The sequence below is a fragment of the Xiphias gladius genome, chromosome 3 (genome assembly GCF_016859285.1).
Source record: "Xiphias gladius isolate SHS-SW01 ecotype Sanya breed wild chromosome 3, ASM1685928v1, whole genome shotgun sequence".
Classification (NCBI taxonomy): domain Eukaryota; kingdom Metazoa; phylum Chordata; class Actinopteri; order Istiophoriformes; family Xiphiidae; genus Xiphias; species Xiphias gladius.
In genome coordinates, this window is record NC_053402.1 from 3004938 (window position 1) to 3024383 (window position 19446).

At 39.7% G+C, this 19446-nt stretch overlaps 1 protein-coding gene across 1 annotated transcript; it reads left to right on the forward strand.

The window, feature by feature from the left end:
* The first annotated feature begins 1786 nt into the window (after positions 1-1786).
* Positions 1787-19234, forward strand: eve1 (even-skipped-like1). Its single transcript, XM_040116602.1, has 4 exons — positions 1787-1797; positions 12642-12763; positions 13923-14146; positions 18682-19234. Exons 1-4 carry the CDS (start codon positions 1787-1789, stop codon positions 19156-19158), a joined length of 834 nt encoding a protein of 277 aa, XP_039972536.1. The 3' UTR covers positions 19159-19234.
* Positions 19235-19446: the final 212 nt, after the last annotated feature.

Here is a 19446-nt window from a genome sequence, read left to right on the forward strand (position 1 = left end):
ACGCTGTTCCCCACAGCTGTCACGTGTGATGTCAGGGTGATGTCATACACCACGCCATTCTTCCTCTCAGGGGTGCTGTGTTTGGGTGTGCCAGCAGAAATCTCTAAGTTGTAGAATGGTTTGATGACTTTGACCATGTGTTCGGACAGACCGGTCACGTAAGATTCCTAGGTTAAGACTGAACCTCCAATGGACAATGGGCAAAATGAATATATTGCTTTTCTGTAGGAAGTACACTAGTACTATGTTACTTCTTCTAAATTCTCTCTTGGTGCCAATTTAAACATGAAATGGCAGATTTTGTCTGCTGGCTGGAAAACAAGCTGTAAACACAACACCAACATTCTCACCCCAGAAGGCCAGGGATATACTAGCTTTTTAACCACACGTTCACATAGACAACCGGCTGCAACGTGAACGTAGCTATTCACACGCTTGCCTATGTACTACGCGTGTTACTGGAGGATACCTCTAGAAGGCACATCAGAAAGCTCAGGCCGTATATAGCTACCGGATTTGCATGATGTAAACAATACAACATGTCTACACTCGAGGTGGCTGCTATGTTAATTCTGAGATCGCGCCGGGAAAAAATAAAAAAAATAAAAAAAGACAGCGCCGCCATCGCAGATTGGTATGCAAGGCCCCTAAATCAAGCATGGTGGGACAATGGCGAGCATGTTTCTCTCATTCTACCAGTGTGAGAACGTGATGGAAAACGCCACCAGGATTTTGAAATCTTCCACCAGGACGTTTGATGATTTCCTCCATCGGATTAGCCCGCTAATTATACACCAACACACACACACACACACACACACACACACACACACACACACACAGTGAGCCTGTCAGTTCAGCAGAGCGGCTTGCTGTCAGCCTACGCTTTCTAACAACAGGCAGCAGCTACCAAGCCTTCTCAGCGAGCCACAAACTCTGTCTTTAAATCTTTTTGCCATTGTTTTTGTTGCCGCCGTGTCCACCCTGTCTGCCCCTAAGGTTAATGTGCTTATTATGGACGCGAGGCATTCATTTCTGAGGACGCGCACAACCGGCGCTCCAAAGGGACGAAGGATACACGAGGCACCCATCGCGCGCGCGCTAGAACGCGTGGTTTAAAAAACAAACAAACAAACCAATCGTAAAAGCGAGAATCAATCATATGATCTCTTTGGGATTGTCATCTGACAAAATTAACATACGATTGGTTCTTTCCGACAATGTCGCAACTATTTATGGAATGCATAGACTTTCATTTCAGTAGGCTACCTGAAGCAATAATTAGTGTAGATTTAGTATCACCATATCATTACGTTTTTAAAATGCCATTTTAATGTGAAAATGACTTGCATCTACACTAGTGTGTCCATAATTAAACACCTGGACGACATAGAAAAAGCTAAATCCCTCTTCTCCCGCTTTTCAGTTGGCAGACCACAAAACTGCATGACAGCCAACATCTGGTAAGGGCTGGGAGAGACTGTCACAGTTCAGTGATTTTTGGACTCCAAATGCAGACAAACACGAAGGTAGGTAGGTGCATTGAAGGTACTTTAATAACAACCAAGAATGTCCAAAACTTACAGGCAGGCAGAAGCCCTGTGAAAAACTAAAGGGAACATGAATAGGCACTCCACGCAGGTTGCAGGCACAAAGGAAAACACCGGGGAACAAACACAGGAATAATAAAACCAAAAAAAGTGATTTAGCATATATATGCAGGGGAGCTGATGAGGGAAAATAGGAACAGGTGTGTAGGTAAGTGAAGCAGGTCTGGTGATTAGGAATGAAGAACAGGTGAGCATCTGGGTGTGGGGAGTCAGGTGACTGGGAAAGCAGGGAAAGTCCGGGGACATATGTTGGCTGGATAGAAAAATAGCAGGAGACAGGGACAGAGTGGCCAAAATGAACAAGAGTGAAGCAGGAGTCATGATACAGACTGCCCAGCTGGCCAAACCATTATTTCATGGTTGGGATGTCATCTGACAAAATTAAAACCGATAGAGGTTGATGATAACAGTGATCATAGAAGAAGTTAGACAACGAAAATTTGTGTTCTTAACTTTGCTACCGCACGCTTCTGCCTGTAACTAGAATACACACAGCTGGTTCAGAGAGTTCAGAGATCTTTGCACTGCTGAGGCTGTTTGGGAAAAGCTCAGTTTTTGGGTTGGAAAAATGAGAGAAAAAGATGCAGTTTTTTATTTAACTCTCTTAATGTGGACATACTCTAGGTTGATACTGTATGGCAAACTTGTTAGCAAACTGTTTCATATTTACACATCCAGTGGTGTCAGAGCAACATTATCATTTATTTGAAATCATGTTCCTGGTCACCTGATGAATGTAAGTGAAATATTCACTCTCCTTTTAGCTCTCTTTTGCTCTCCACCTACTCCTGAAGGAAATATCTGCCAATTTAGCTGTGAAATACTCCATTATGTTCACCAGCAAAAATAATGAGCTAAAAGACTTTAAAAAGCTGGAAGCTACAGAGTTTGTAACAACTGTCTGTGGGTTTTTATACTACAAGTGACACATTTTACAAGTAGTCGCTTGACCTGATTTTGTTATTGCTGGAGAGTCAATCTGAGTGTAATCTAATGGAGAATTGTTAGATAAAAGCAAGGTAATATGCATACAATATTTCCTGGTTTGTCCCTGGTGTCAGGAACCTGACTTTTGAGCTCACAGTAGGACAAAAGAGATACACTACACCAACAGACCGGGAGCTCTAGCCACTAGAGAGGTAAGGTCAAACTAGAAAATAACTGAGCAAACAAGAAAAACAACAAACCAGAAAAGAGCTAAACAGAGCAAACTACAGCAGCAGTGGTGATAGTATAATTATTTCCAACATCTTGTAAAATGCTGCTGCGTGATAGTCGCACATTTTTTTAGAGATAATCATTTGTGTTGTCCCTTCCTTTTGTTCAAAGCAGCAGCTGCTTTCACTAACTTTTAACACAAAGCCCAGAGATTTATTGAGCAAACAGTACATCACATCTGGGCAGCACTATAATCTGCAGCAGAGTCAGCTGAAACAGGACAAATGAACAGCTGCACATCTTAACAGATGCGTTCAATAAGAAGCACACATTGTCAAGCAAGGAGGAGCTGCTCTTTTCATTTCAGTGTGAAGATTGTTCCCTTCGAGATAGCTTGGTAGAGGAGGTAACATTGTACCGATATTCAGACAGCGTGACTTGACTGATGTAATCAGCACTAGAGGCATCGTGAGCCGTCTTATCTTTTCCTCTGTTAACACTGGAGTGGATATGTGAGGATGGGTTAAGGAATTAATCACACTACTGTCAGTGATGGCATGTTCTTAATGAATTATAACTTCATGATAGCCTCCGTCAAAGACATGCAGCAGGTATTAGTACTATGCATTCAGGCTGTTAACAATCTGCAGCCCCTATGGTGTTAATACTCTCACCATCCTGTCAACTACAGATACAAAGACTGTCAACATGACGCAGGCTAAATTTGTAAACATCTTTTTCAATCAACTTTAGCCCTCCAACCACACTAAAACATCTCTGCAATAAAGTGCAAAGGATGTCAGTGGGTATCACCCATCTTGGACATATTACTCAGAACAATCAGATCATATCCTTTAAGTAATTAGCTGGAAAGTCATCCCTCTCTCTGAATCAGTAATTCCACTACAGATATATAAATCCTTTAAATCAAAACTATCATCCCCTGTGGAGCTACACCCCTGATCCCCCCTGTAAATATATAAGTTTTGCTAGTATCAAGGTAATTCATCTTAAAATATCTAGTTTTTAGTTTCAGACCACTTCAGAACATATAAAAATGAGTTTGTCTGACTTGAAATTATTTGAACTTAAATGATGAGTTGAATGAATGTATGCCTGCAGTCAACTCATTAATTTAAGCTTTTTAAAGAAAAAAAGCAGCATGTTAGCAGGCTTTCCAGCATGCATTGTTTGAGAGTTAAAACTCTCCAGAGACTCTCCTTTTTTGTAGTTTGAAGAAAACAGACATGATGGAAACCTGCTGTGTGTCTTTAATGCATTTGTTAAGATAAGTCAGGGTTGTTTCTTTCCATAATAATGAAAACAATCCTAACTATGACGAAGGTTAGTCTTGATTTCAGTCCCATTTATAATATAACAAAATCACTGGCAGCAGCAGAGCACTTTGCTAACTGAACTGTAACAGGACAGGAAGCTTAATAACTATAATGTCCACAGTTTGATTCAGGCCTAGGACTTATGTTGCATGTCCTCTCTATCTCCTTGTTCACTAAGAGCCACCTCACATGCTGTCTTTGTACTATCACTGGTACAAAAGGGTTTTTCCAGCTGCAGCTGTGAAGACTTCAAATGAAGAACTGACTCTTAAGATTAAAAATGTAAAAGGAAAGCAAATCTGTCTGTAAGGATTGTTTCTGCAACTCAACAGTTGCTGATTCAACTTAATATCTTAAGTTCTTAATTATCTTAAGTATTGAACTTGTCTTCTCAAGTTCAGTTAACTTGGTTAGTGCGTATTTTCAAAACTCAGCACAACTTTGAACTAGGTATTCAACCTAAGTTCAGTTAACACGCATTTTTAAGGCAGCAGGGGAACTTATATTTTTTACTATTTACCTCATAAACGTCAAGGCAGAATAAAATGATGAACTAGTCCAAGCAATCTCTCCTAATTATAGCCTCTAAGACTAACTAAGAAAAAGCCCTCAAAATGAGCCTACAGTAGCAGTAAATATGAAGCTACAGGCAGCAGCTGGTCTCCACTGGTTGCCTGGCAACCTTATAGTGATGACAAGCCTACAGGAAGTTACTACTCCCAGTCAAGAAATAGTCCGGTACATAACCCCGTAAAAACATGTTTTGGTTCAGATTAAGCAAACAAAATATAACCTGTTAATCAGTGCGCTTTAGAGGTGCTGGTGGGTGAATTTTGTTTCCTTTGGACCTAGCCAGGCTAGCTGTTTCCCCGTTTCCAGTCTTTAGGCTAAGTTAAGCTAACTGGCAGCTCTCATTAGCATCATATTTACTGTACAGACATGAGAGTGGTAGTATCAGTCTTCTCATCTCTCTCAACAAGCAATTTCACATTTTTCACAAAATGGCGAAGAATTCCTTTGACAATTTGCCATTAATATGTATTACACAATATAAATAGCCAATGTAAGCTAAATTCCCATTTATTTGAGGTCACCACAAGACCAGCAAGGGGGGTAGCCATAGAATAATGCATTAACACTACCAAGAAGCAACAATGGGAAATTTACCCATTGTGACTAAATAGCATGAATGCAGCATAAGCTCACCAGAACCAAAACTGAAGAGAGAATAATTTCTGCTGTGATTATCTATCCAGAATTGCAGAATAGAAAAACATAAACTGCTGCAAAGTGTTCTAGTATTTGACAAGCCTTCAAATGTAATTTACTTGTTTGGATTTTATCTTCTGCACCAATCCTGCCGTACCTTGTAGTAACACACAAACCCATTTCAATGCAAATGCATTTCCATGCATTTGCTTTGTGTTTAGTGATATTCTCACTGTGAAAGTCACCTTAAAAGTCAAATTCAGTAAGAATTCAAAATATGCAAAAAGTCCCAACTCTTTCATTTCAACATTCTGGTAGATGAACAGTATCAGTATCAGTAATTTCGGAATAGCATGTTGATAGAAGTGGACACTCTTACAACAATAAAGGCAAAAGGATAACAGCAAAATCGTGAACCGAGTCTGGGTTAAAGCATATTCAATAACCATATGTCTTACAGATACAACTGAGTACTTTGATGATTTGATCAAAACTACCAATCCGTTGGGATAATAGGGTTTGTCAGAGTGTGACAGCAACCAGTGGAAAACATTATCTCTAAAAAGTCCTGGTGCTGAGGCTGAAATCAAAGCCAACAAGAAAATCTAATTGGTATGCGAGGTCACAAATGAAGCTGCTTGTCCTTCTTAGAGAACCATGTGCTAAATAGGTGGGAAGTTATTATTTCGTCTGCATTAAATGTGTTACTAATAAGACCCACATCACACAACAGTCCACAGTGAGAAAGATCTGCTCCTCTGAGACACTTGCCAGGTGTTAGCGAATGGCTGCTGAAACAAGCGTGTAACATAACAGCTGGTGGAAATCTGATTTGGATGAAATCTGGATGATCAAAGTCAATGAGAAACACAAAGCTGTCCCTAACTGCCCCAAGGAAGGAAACTTTCCACCCACTATTTTAAACACAGGCAATCCAATTCTGTTTGAACATCAAATTCAAACAGAATTGTGAGAAGTTTAAATTCAGTCTAATAATCAATACATTTCACACAATTAGTTACCTGTCACAGCCTTGCAAAAGCCTACTGTCTGTTAAATGTAAGTATTTTATATGAATAAAGAATATTCTGATTTCCACTTTCCATTTAACTGATGACTGTCGAAAATGTCCTCTTAAGGAAAACAGCAGCATTGTAAATTCAAAGCTGTTTGCATGTACCTGACATGAATCTTTAGTGGCCACGTGAATTATGACTCTTATGATGAAATGGTGTCAGACAAAAAAAATGCAGGGTTGTCCAGTGAAACAGTTAAACTTTTGCCACACCTGCAAGGTCCGGCAAGGTGTTGGTTCGGCACACATTCATAGTAGATTTATCTACCATTCCTGGGAGATTACCAGGAGTGTGTGCTGAAGCAACACCTTGCCAGACCTTGCAGGTGTGGCAAAAGTTTAACTCTTTCATTACCAGGAACGTGCGCAGGAGATTGTCGAGATGGATGATAAAAAAATTGTCGCCTTGATAACTTTCCAGACCTTTCCTGTCTCATAGAATTATATTATTACATCTCATAGTATTATAAACCATTGTGCAGTGTTTTGGCATCTGAAAAACCTTCAGACTAATGGATCTTGTTCTTTAATTGGATTTCCTGGATTGAATTTCATCTTCTCACAGGTATGTAAAACAGCATCTCTTAACTCAGTCTGAACACCTTGTAGCCGAATCGTGTTTTTAAATCCTGAACACAGCTGTTCTCTAACCTTAGCCATCCCACAGCCATATGTTGTGTAATTAGCTTGACTTAGGGATTTTGCAGGTCAGATTTGGTATGAAAGCTTCCATCATGGCCAGCCCCCTGTTGGGGAACATAAGTTATACAATTTTTCCTTGAGATGCTCCCTTCAAGACTCCAATGAAGAAAAAGTTGCACTTTACGCATGACAGGTTCACATTTTTAAATTTCTCACAAATTTTGATGTTCCACTCAGCTGAAATGGCTAATTGTGCATCAAATCTGGCTCGGTGCCCCTAGGAATTACATTCATAATAGACGAATTTGCAGGTCATGCTTTATGTACAATGCAAAGGTTTAGTGCTAATGTGGGAAGTAGTGGCCTTTTATGTAGCAAATAAGCAAGTAAGGATGTGGTCACAGTGGCGGACTGTCATTTAGGGAATTCAACTTTGGGGAGTTTGGGGACTGTCACAATACAACAATTTATGTCCACTTTTAGTCACACTGTTCACATGGCTCTAGGAATGGCAACGGTGTCTGTCTGTCAGCTAGTACATTGGTCAGTCTGTTCACTATGTTGGTCCATACTCCAGACTCTTCAACTATTTGATGGATTGTGGTGAAATTCAGTACACACATTCATGTTCCCCTAAGGATACATTGTAATAACTGTGTTGATCCCTTGAATTTCCATCTAGCACCGTCATCAGGTCAAAATTTAGGGTGATCCAATACTTTGGTTTATGACCAAATAGCTGCAACGCTAAAGTCAGAAAAGATTAGCTGGCTAACACATTAAACTAGGCCGCTATGATTGTAGACTGTTCTTGTTTTGCAAATTAGTCCAGTCAATGCTGATGTATGGACAAGATGTGAGCACAGTGTATACAGATAGGTTAGCTGGCTTGTCTCCAAACAGATGAGCTTTAGAAGAGGCATCGGAAATAAAATATCATAAAGGACTGTTACCAGTCATCTTAAAGAAAAAGAAGTGCCAGTGAGGCTTCAAATCACCACTGCCGCTGAGAGATGGGTTATCAATTCCACTGCACTGAGGCATTACTGGTGTAGGCCCCCATCACAATAAAACTGCTTGAAACCTGAATTTTAGATGGAGATGTTAGCATATGTTGCACACACCCTGCTAGGTTGTGTAAGTTTTAACACATTCAGTATGTGGGTGTACTTGGGGACAACACACATATTTTCTGTAAGTTCTCAAACAGTATAGCAACATGTGCAACCTAGTTGCATATGTTTAACATGTTGCATCTAGAAGTAATGCAACATGTGCATTGTTCCTCAAATATTAAAATAGTGAAGAAGACAGTGTGTGAGGGTTTGATCAGCCAGCAGAGCAGGACACTTCATCCCTTTAAATAACAGCCTGACAACCTTTATTCTCATGAACTCATCTGAGGTCAGAGCATTTCTCTAACCACCAATATCCAGAAACACGTGAAAACCATTTTCACATTGTTCCAGTGCTTACCACAAAGAGAGAGAAAAACAACTTTGGATTTATCAAAGGGACAGAAACGCAAGCTAACGGACTGTGAGTGAAGACACAGCCAGTGGCTTAGAAGTTTGGACCATGCTTTGTATTCCTGATGAAGTGTCCCTGAGCAAGACACTTAGCCTTTCAGCTGCTCACTCAGAACTCTTTTACATTTAAACCACCAATATTATAGCAATCTGTCTGAGCACAGAGCACAAGTCACACCTGGCATTTGCCCAAAAACATCCTCTCAGCTGGCACTTTATGACTTTGCACATGTCCTCCTTCATTTTTAACCCCTTAAAACAACCTTCCTTTTTTCCCCTCTTAAGTTTTAAGGCTGTTAAAATCATCTTATTTCACACTGTCTGACAGTATCAAAATATACTCTGTATCATTTTGCTGAGTACAATATTTAAACACAGGACTCCACGTTTTTCTGATTGAAGGGGTTAATGTGATGTTATAGATCCACAAGATCCTCATAGGCAGGACGTTGGGGTGGATGGATGGAAAAACAAAACACTGGACTTTGCCGAGAGAGACCGCTGTTCGTTGACCGACAGGCAGTGTTGGTTTAACCATAACCATGATCAGCTCCCTAATATTAACCAAGTGTTTATTATTGTAACCATGATGAAAAAGGTCCCCTAACCTTAACAAAGTAGTTACTTAACCTAAACCATTATTTTTCCCTAAACCTAACTAAGTCGTTTTTGAGAATAAACCTAACGAAAAGTTAACCATGTCATTGTCACATCAGAGAACTGATTTATTTTTTCAACTGCGGATTGCAACAGTTTTGGAACGCACAGACATATGATCTCCTGCAGATAGGAGCCATCAGATCAGAAAACACATTTGTGTCATTCTAGAGGACTGAAATATTTTCTCATTAAATTTGAATGAAAAGGTGTAGCAAACCAGTATAACTTCATTTTTAATAAATACTGGTTACACAATAGTGAAATGACCATGTAAATTCCTCTCATATTGTAACCAAAAAAAAAAAACCAAGGACACTCCAACATGCTTGCCAGGACTGATATTTTTGTCAAGTTTGCAACCTTAATATTAAAGGGGCACTCCGCTAATTTTGCAAATGAAGATCAGTTTACTTGCTTTGGCTTGGATACTTCAAATGCATAACAGGAAGCCTGCATTACAAACTGGAATAGTGGAAATTAAAAGTTTTGGGAATTTACCAGGCCGGGAAGGTGAAATGAAGGATGCTATTAAACTTGCATTATGGAACTCAGAGGATCCAGTTTTTTTGGAGCTTGACCCATATAGGCAGTGGCGGTGTAGGCACTAATGCGTGGGAGAGTGATTGGAGAAAAAGACGGGAAGCAAAAGCATAGAAATAATCGATCAAAATAAATATCAGGACATTAAACTTCTTAAATAACCATTTGCCAGAAATAAGGACTCCCTAACAGTAGTCAAAAACCAGTGGTCTCCCTGTGCTCCATCATTTTTTTTTAACCATTTTGTTTTTAAAGTCTCTTGTTAATCCCCCTATTTTATGGAAGCATAATAATAAATTGCTCGAAGAGCACTGTCAGATATCATCAACAGCTGCCTTTTATTTATTTATACATTTATTATTGATTGGTAAATGTGCAATATTAACATTGTTAGTTCCCCCTGATGCTTCATAACTTAATTTAACAAGAATTGCTTATAAACATAATTTTGAAGTGATGCCATGTTTTAGAAATCTGCCATAGAGAAGGATGTATTGCTTCTGTTAAGGCTAAGAGACTCCAGCTTTAAAACACAGTTAAATACAAAGGATTTTTATTAGGCTCTATATCTGTGATTTGTGTTGACAGTACTTTTTACACAGTACAACTCCTTCCAAATCCCAGAATTTCTGTTGCTGACATTTTATGACAGCTTCTTCATTTGATCTCTAACAGGGAGGTCAACCTCTCTGTGGTCTAACTGACCCTAACTGGATAACATGTTGTACATGTCTTTGTCTGTGAAAGACCTGACAAACAAAAGGAATTTGTTCATGCATAGTCCTTATATACATGAAATAAAAACATGATTATTTACTCACTTTGTGTATTAACAATGCTTTATGGTCATTCTCATATTTTCAGCCTTTGGTGTGTGCAAGTCCAGTTTTTGGCAAAGTGAAAAGTCACCACTTCGATACTTTTTATACAAATCGCATTTGTAAGGTCAAAAGAAAAGAAAAATATTTGATGTAGGGAAAGTGGAAAAAATGCAATTATAATGATTATTGTTTTTACCCATAAAGCAAAGGAGTCTGTGGGACCCCGAACAATGAGGAAGTAAAACCTCTTTCAAGAAAAACAAAAAAGTTTCTCAGGAAACGACACACACACTGTCATAAAACTGCATTTCACCAGTGGTGGAAAGTAATTACAAAGGTTTAGTACCTCAGATACTGATGTACTTTTACTTTGCTTGACTAATTCCATTTCATGCTACGTTATACTCCTCCTTCACTACATTACAGAGGGAAATACTCTACTTTTACTCCACAACATTAAATGGATAACTTTACTTACCTACTAGTTACGTTGCAGATTCTGATAATAATAGCCTACAACATATAATCAACAAATAAATGACAATGCATTATTATAAACATATACATAAGACTTTATTGAACCCCAGAGGGAAAATCACAAGCAACCCCGCAGTATTCAAAATGAGCCCCCCCTTTAGCAGCTGCAACATTGAAGTAATCTATACATTATTGCATCAATGATTATAATCTAATGATATAATTTACAATGCATTATACTGAAATGGCTATTCTGCATTATATGTCGTTTTACTCTTTGGACTTTATTTATATTTTTATGCTAATACCTTTATATTTAAAATCCCCTGCACTGAAAAAATGGATTGCAGGACTTTTACTTGTAACAGAGTATTTCTGCACTGCGTCACTGCTACTTTTACTTACGTAGAAGATCGGGGCACCTCTTCCACTTCAATTCACACAGAGCAGACCATTAAAAAAAGAGGAGTAGTGTTTAACTCTTTACAAATCAAAATGTCCATTTATGTTACTAATACTCTGCAACGAGGACGGCTCAGAAATGACTCTGATTGTGATTCTTCTATAGCACCTGAGTGTTTTTTTTATAATGACAACTTTCCTCTGTGTGACAGCGACTCCACCCTAACTGGCGTCTGTCTGTCTCTGTCCTCTGCCTGTCCTCTTTATCATCATCTGGCCGCTGGATTAACAATCAGAACAGATTATAGCCATAATAAGCCCCAAAACACAGGTTCAAGGGTCAGCTCCTGTACTGGAGGAAAGGCTATACACTTATAGGACAGCGTTTTGAATGATACTGTTCTACTATTACGCTTTATAAAGCTCAATTAATACCCCCGGTGAAGTCATAACTGGTTATTATTCAAAAAACCTGAAAAGCATATTTCATCAAATCCAAAATCAAAACCACTAGCCATTTTTTTTATAACAAACGTTCTAAAAGTCTTGTTACAAAATAAGACACTTGTTTGCTTAGGGTAAGTTATATCCCAGAAAATAAAATAAAAAATACATCGACCCTCAACAAAAAAGGAAAGGACATGTCTTAAGAGTAATCGACCTCAGTAACAGCCTAGGCGAAGATGTAAGCCATAATATTCGTCATAGGCTACCACGAGACTGAACATGGATGATTACAAATACGTATCGGCTATAATACGGACAGCTGTAGCTATAATATTATCTTAATTAATAAGTTCTCTCCACCGTGATCCACCTCGGTCAATTTGGAGCCATTAGGCCTTTAATGATTTACTTCCAAACCCGCAAACATCAAACGGCGGAGAACAATGAGGGTCTGGCTGCTGTCTGTTCCTGTGCGTCTTTAATTCTCCATAACAAAAGTACAAAGGCCGAGACGGAGACCAAAGGCTTTACCCCTAAACACATTTAACACCTCTCTGGGCCGCGGCGCCGCGCCGGGCCGACGCGCACACCACGGACCGTCTGGAGCTTCTGTGATAGGGGCAGAGGAGGCGAGAGGAGCAGCCCCAGGGAACACAGACAGTAGCGGGGCGGGGTGGGGTTGGTGAGGGTGTTGAGACAGAAACACCTCATCTTCTCCCTGTGTGTCGGAACAGACCTGAAAGAAGAGCCCGTGAGAGAGAGAGTGTGGCAAGGAGATGCCTTTTTGTCAGACGGCAGCCAGCATCTTCACCGGTCCTTCTGAAGCGGAGCGGAGCTGCCCGTAGGCCCGCAGGGGGTCAGACAAAAGGAGCACCGTGAAAAAGAAGGAGGGAATTTTTTCATTTTTACACTTCTTAAAGAGAAACAACCTGATGTGTAAGTAATGTAACTGTTGCTTTTGAGCAAACTTTTGTTATCACTGAGACCCAATCAATTCCGTGTTTCTTTTGACAAGCCTACCAAACAGGTAACAAACGACTAGGAGCAAAAGTCTTTTACAGACCATGCCCCACTGCGGGATGTGTAAACATTTTCATAATCACAATTTAACAGTTTTTTTTTTCTCTTCAACAGACCATATCTTGACTTAATATGTAGAAATGTATTAAACTCTTCCCTTTGTCATAAACTGGATTTACAGATTTGATAAAGGTAACAAAATTCAGAAATGACCACAAAGTATTGTTATTACACCAAATTAAGAAATGTTTCATGTCCCATGCCTTATATGGACTAAACAAATCAAGGGTTTGTTTGCCAAAACCCTGTCCACAGACAAAGAAATGTACAGCAGAGCCCTATGTTTTCCACACAGTTATACCCCAGAAGGGTCGAAGTCCATGAACAAACTGTTATAAAACACTTAATAGACTTATTTAGGATTTGGGAGGAGGAATGCTGAGTAAAAAAAAAAAAAAAGTTCTGTCAACACCAATCCCAGATATAGAGCATGTTAAAATCCATTGTTAAAAATCCCCTGTGTTTAACCATGTTCCACAGATGGGGTGTTGTCTGAGAGCTCAAACATAATGTGACATTTTCTTAAACATGTCATCAGTTCAAAATCAAGTTAGAAACAATTCTCATAAAATTAGGAGAAATTAGGAGGTGAAGTAACATGCTGGTAAAACAATATTAACTTCGTTTCTGAGTTTTTAAATAAAGCCCAAAAAGAACATTAGGGTAAAGACGTATAAATGTAGGCCTGGTACTAGATCGATTTTTGACCTTATTGCATTTATAATGTATTAGTAACAGGTACATGCTGTAGTATACAGCACTGTAACTTCACTTAACCTACTTCTTAACTAAAAACCTATCTGAAGTCTGTTTTCCGTAATTGGACGTATTAACAAAGGCACGTCCACTCATCGCTTGTATTATAATAGTAGACCTTACTGTAAAGTGTCCCACGTGCCTGCTGTGAGCTTGCGTTTCTGTATACATCGTTTCAGTGGCGGAGGGCAGACAGACGCCGGTGGCGGCCGTCGCTGGAGAGGAGCAGCGGGAGCCTTGCCCGCGCAGCGTCCTGCTGGACCAAAGTCGGCGGCACCGGACGGCGTTCACGCGAGAGCAGCTGACCCGACTGGAGCAGGAGTACGGCAAGGAGAGCTATGTCTCCAGGCCCAGGCGCTGCGAACTGGCCGCGGCGCTCAATTTACCGGAGACAACGATAAAGGTACTGTAGTTGACCGGGCCTGCACTCAGTCTGGTTAAAGGGGCCATGCCAACTGATTGAGATCGATGATCTATAACATCTAAAAACGTGCCTTCTCTTTCTTCCCTGTCTTTTATTTGACTTATGGATTTTAAAGATATTTTATGCTGGCATGATGCATTAGATGGTGAAGAGGGATTTGAAAAGCATGCACTGCAGAATGTAACAACATACAGGATAGAGCAGATATCATATTTACTGGACTTTGAATCTCTGCTTGCTCATTTTCTCATTGTGTGCTAAAATGAATGAAAACGGATGGCTTCTCTGGGTAATCAATTAAAAATCTAAAAAACTAAAACATTTTAATATTCAAAATTACAATATAGGCTGAAACATGTACGATCTCTCAAATGAGGGGTTTGACCATGACCAGCACAGCTGAACTCTGCATGGGGCATGATGGTTTCATGAAAATGAAGAAGAGTGAAGATTGAAGAGTTTTCACTAAATTACCCCAGAAGTTGATTAATGTATCAGAATTATACTTTCATCTGCTCTTAACTACAGGTGCTCCAAGACAGGTCTGGGGACCTCCAGGGGCCTTTGAGGTTTTAGGTGGTTCACTAGATCAGTGAGGACGAGGCTGCATTCCCAGCCAGGCAAAAGAGGCAATGGGCAACTGTATTTTTTTTTTTTGACAAAATACTTTTTACTCATGGTCAACTTTCCCACATCGCTTTTTTGATCATATGACAGAACAGATGAAATTTGCTCTGTTGTCATGGAACTGTAGATGTTTAAATTTCCATTATTCTGACCACGCTGGCTTTAAAATTGAGATTGACAGTCGATCTTTGACCTTGGAAACAACAGTTAACGAAACAATCTCCACTCGAGGTTCACATATTAGTTTTGGCACTTTCAACTGTTTCATAAGGTCTTTATTAGAATAAAAATAGAAATTCCTGAATAGTCCTTTTAGCACAGCAGACATTTTGATTCGTCCTTGCTGGAAAGGCCACAGGTGATATTAATACAATTGACAATGGCTCTGTTGTATTCAGCTGTCCCAGGAAGCCATGACTGTGTGACACTGAGCCAAAATGCACAATACCAGGACCCTATAATTGAAGCAGCTAAATGTAATTCAGCCATCATTAATTCATTATTCATTAATTATTTACACCCGTACTTGTCAAAATTTCTTCTGTGAAAAAGACCTATGAATCAAATCGACAAATTCAAGAATGCACTTTCCCAATTATAAAACAATATTACAAACAAAATTTACAATTTAAATTGTAATTTTGTTTGGGAATATGGTATTATGCGCCACTGAAACACAACAACATGAACTGACATGATTAGGGCCTTAAGGTGTGTCCTGCATTAATGTCTGATCTTGCAAAGACTTCCCTTGTTTCCTGTATGTGGTATTTAAATGGCACTGATACTGTCAGTACATGGTGCATATTCTTAAATTAATTTGTGTTTAATGAAATTATTACACAGCAAACCTGGGGTTGTGTAATATTCCAGCATAAAGATAGTCTATACACGCACAGAGTGGGAGGAACTGGTGGGTCAGTAGGTGTAAGTTTAAATTCACAAGAAAACATTTCAATTAGACAAAGTACAACAGTGTCTCTTAAAAGGTCTGGCTTCAGCCTCAGCACGCCCGTCTTCCCAATCCTATCCTAAAGCAACTACAGCAATGTTACTGTGTTTGCATCCCTGCACAAAATTTTAAATATGACTTTCAGTCTTTCTCAGTCTTCATAAGATTGCGTAATTGTTGTATTAGTGTGCACTGAAAAGTTGGCCTGACCTTGAACATGTGCCCATATACTGTCAGCTTTCTAGACACAAGGTGAAACATAAAATACAACTATCTTTAGTGCACATTCTTGCTTATGTGCATCAACTTCATCATGGCTACATGTTTTCTGTGTGAATGCTTTTGTTTTCCTGGTTTTAGTTCTATTAAAGCTCTTTTTTAGTTTGAAGTCAAAAACACTGGTTTATAAGAGATATATTTCTGAGTACAAAGCTGGAATCAAGAGATGATTACCTTAGCTAAGCATTAAGACTGAGGGAAGGAGAAAAGAACTCTTGGCTCTTTCCGGTATTCAAAAATACAGCAACCAACACTTAATATGCTAATTAATTAAAAGAATAATTCTACATTTGGGTAAATGTGCTTGTTAATTTTCTTTCCAAGATTTAGATGAGAATATCAGTACCATTGTCATGTCTGTACAGTAAATGAGAGGCAGCAAGTTATCTTAGCATAGCATAAAGACATGGATATAGCTAGCCTGACTCTCTTCAAAGGTAACAAAATTTTCCTACTAGCACATCTAAAGCTGCCTAATTAACAGTCTCTGCTGGTTGCTGGTTGCAACTGGTCATGACCAAGTCCAGCACATAACCCCCATAAAATAGAAGATTGTTCTTCCATTTTGTTTTTTTATGCAGATTAGATAAAAGAGATTTGATGTCTGCATTACTGAGGTGCTTCTAGGAGAATTTTGTTAACTTTGGACACAGCCAGGCTAGCTGCCCCCCCATTTCCTGTCTTTGTGCTAAGCTAAGCTAGCTATCTGCTGGCTTCAGCAACATATTTACCATACAGACATTAATGGCATTAATCTTCTCATCAAACTCTCGGGAAGAAAGCTAACAAGCATATGTGCCAAAATGAAAGATAGCAAAGAAGTGTATTTTTCAAAATATCAACCTTTTTCCTTAATATAAAACAGAAAAGTAATAATTTGTGGTTTTAGGTGACGTTATAGGGTAGAACTTTTTCTTGGTCAACAGTTTCTCCATATGCCCAGTACTTTTATGTAGCATCTTTGGCTAAAAACAAAAAATACAATTTTTATACTTCTGTTTTTTTTTTTTTTTTTTAAATAAGATACAAATGTTAAATAGAGAGCATTACAACTGTATTTTTGACCTTGGAGAAAGCCAGGCTAAGTATTACCACCTGTTTCTAGTCTATATGCTAAGTTAAGCTAATTGCGCTTCAGCTCTAGCTCCATATGGAACAATAGAGCCTTTACTCAATAACATACCTCCTTCACTGATTTTAAGGGCTTATGAAATTCTATTGTCTCACTTCATTTCTTCACACAGTTTCTTGGCTTATAGACACAGCCAAAAAAACAAAACAAAGAAAAAACAAGCAAGGCAAAACAGAAAGTGAAAAATCTGAGACAGCTACTCACCTAAATGACAATTTACATGACAAACACCTATGACATTTCTCATGAATGTGAGCCCTTCATCTTCTTTCCTCAGATTAGTCATTTCAATCAGCACAGAAGATTGAGTAATGACAGGTTTAGCAGCATCTAACATTTAACACAGAGGCCCACTGACCCAATGCAGCAGCTTTAATATGCAGTAAATGCACCCACCTTTCTGGCAACTACTGGAGGGTCTTTTATGAAAGAGCTGGAATGCGAGCAACGCCTTGTAAACGCTGCCACCTGACGTTTTAGAAGAAAGGCCTTCCGGGAGATTCTGTGAACTAGCGAAATAGTTGAGGGCTGGATGGACAGACACACAGACAACTTTTTGTCAGCCTGAGCTTTAAAGTTTTAAGAAGTTGGAGATGTCAGTGATGACACTCAGAATAACAGGTATTAATGCGACAAATTGAAGTGAAACTAAATCTGGTACATAGTAATGCAATTAGAATATGTAGATAGATTTTGTAAGATTTTTACAACAATTTGAATATCTGTTGATAGACCTTATACATTTAGATTTTTATCCCTGCCAGCAGCATATCTGCAGAGATGGCAAAGTGGGTCAGCCAGTAATATTCATGTTTCACACACAATGTATCCTAATGACTTGACATTTCCTCTAGCGCCAGCAGCAGGTTGACATGTTTGGACAAGTTTTGTTGATAAGTGAAATGCCTAAACAAAAATTGGATGGATTCCCATGAATTTTGATACAGACATTCATGTTCTCCACAGGATAAAGCTTACTGGCTTTGGTGAGCCTCTGACTTTTATTCTAGCCCCTTAGCAGCAGGTTGACATTTTCGGGTAGGGTACCACAGGGGGTAGGGGGTGGGGGCCTGTGGTTGTGACTGTCAGGGTTCTAATTCTTCAATCCAAACCAGGGTGTTAAGTTGCTCTTTTAGACATAGTAAATTTTATGTCACTTGAAACACAGTTGCTGGGGCCTGTACCTGATGGATTTCATCCAGAGTGGCCTTGTGAGACCTTGTATGCTTTAGTACTTTCTCTCCACGGAGGAGGCTCTAAGTGACTGTGCCGTTAATCGTGTCTCTTTTTTTTCCCCTGTTTTTTTTAATCTTTCTTTCATGCCTTTCTCTTCTGTATCTTTTCACCTTAATATCAATCTCTCTACCTTTTTGGATGGTTTTCTTTCACTTTATCCCTACCTTCCTTCCCTTCTCTTTTCCACATCTGCACTGTCATGTTCTCACCTTTGTCACTCACCTTCCTTCACATCTCCTTATTTTGATCCACTCCTTACTCATTTCCTCTCTCCTTCCCTCTCTCCAGGTGTGGTTCCAGAACAGGAGGATGAAGGATAAACGCCAGAGACACTCCTTGCCTTGGCCTCACCCTCTCGTCGACCCCCTGGGTGCACTTTTGGTAGGCCGTGCCTCTCCTTCATCCACCTTACCATACCCCTTCATCCCGCCCCAGCTCCCCCTCCACCACTACTCCCCCCTGGCTCTCTCCTCGCCAGCATCCCAAACTCACAGTCCCTACAGTGCACCCATGAGGCCCCTGGATGCACTCCGCCTCTCCCAGTACCACAATAGGCCAGGGGGGCTGCCTCAGACAACAGCAGCCCTCTACCCATCCGCCAGCATCGTGCACCATCCAGCTTCATGCCCCTGTCCCCTTTGTCTTCACTGGGGACCAGAACAACTTCTTAAAGCCAGAGGGGACGCACTGGGACTGAGCCAGCCCCGTAGTCCCAAGGCCAACATCCAGCCTGCCAGTCTGGAGCGGAGAGAAGAGATAGTGTAAATCCAGACAGAAACTACACCATGATCTCCAAGGTTGTTAAACTGCTGTCAAATGAGTTGCTGCCAACAAATGGCAGTACAGTTATTGTGACTTAAATTAATGCTATCTACAAAGAGGAGCTTGCCAAGTTGCAACAGCAATAGACTACAGAGTACTATGTACTCATATGTACTCTAGATAACAGACGCAATTCATAAGTGACTCAAAACTGGAACTGGAAACACGCAAGTCAAAGGTCTTATCTACAACAACATACAATCAGACGGCACTGCTAACTGGCAGCAATGC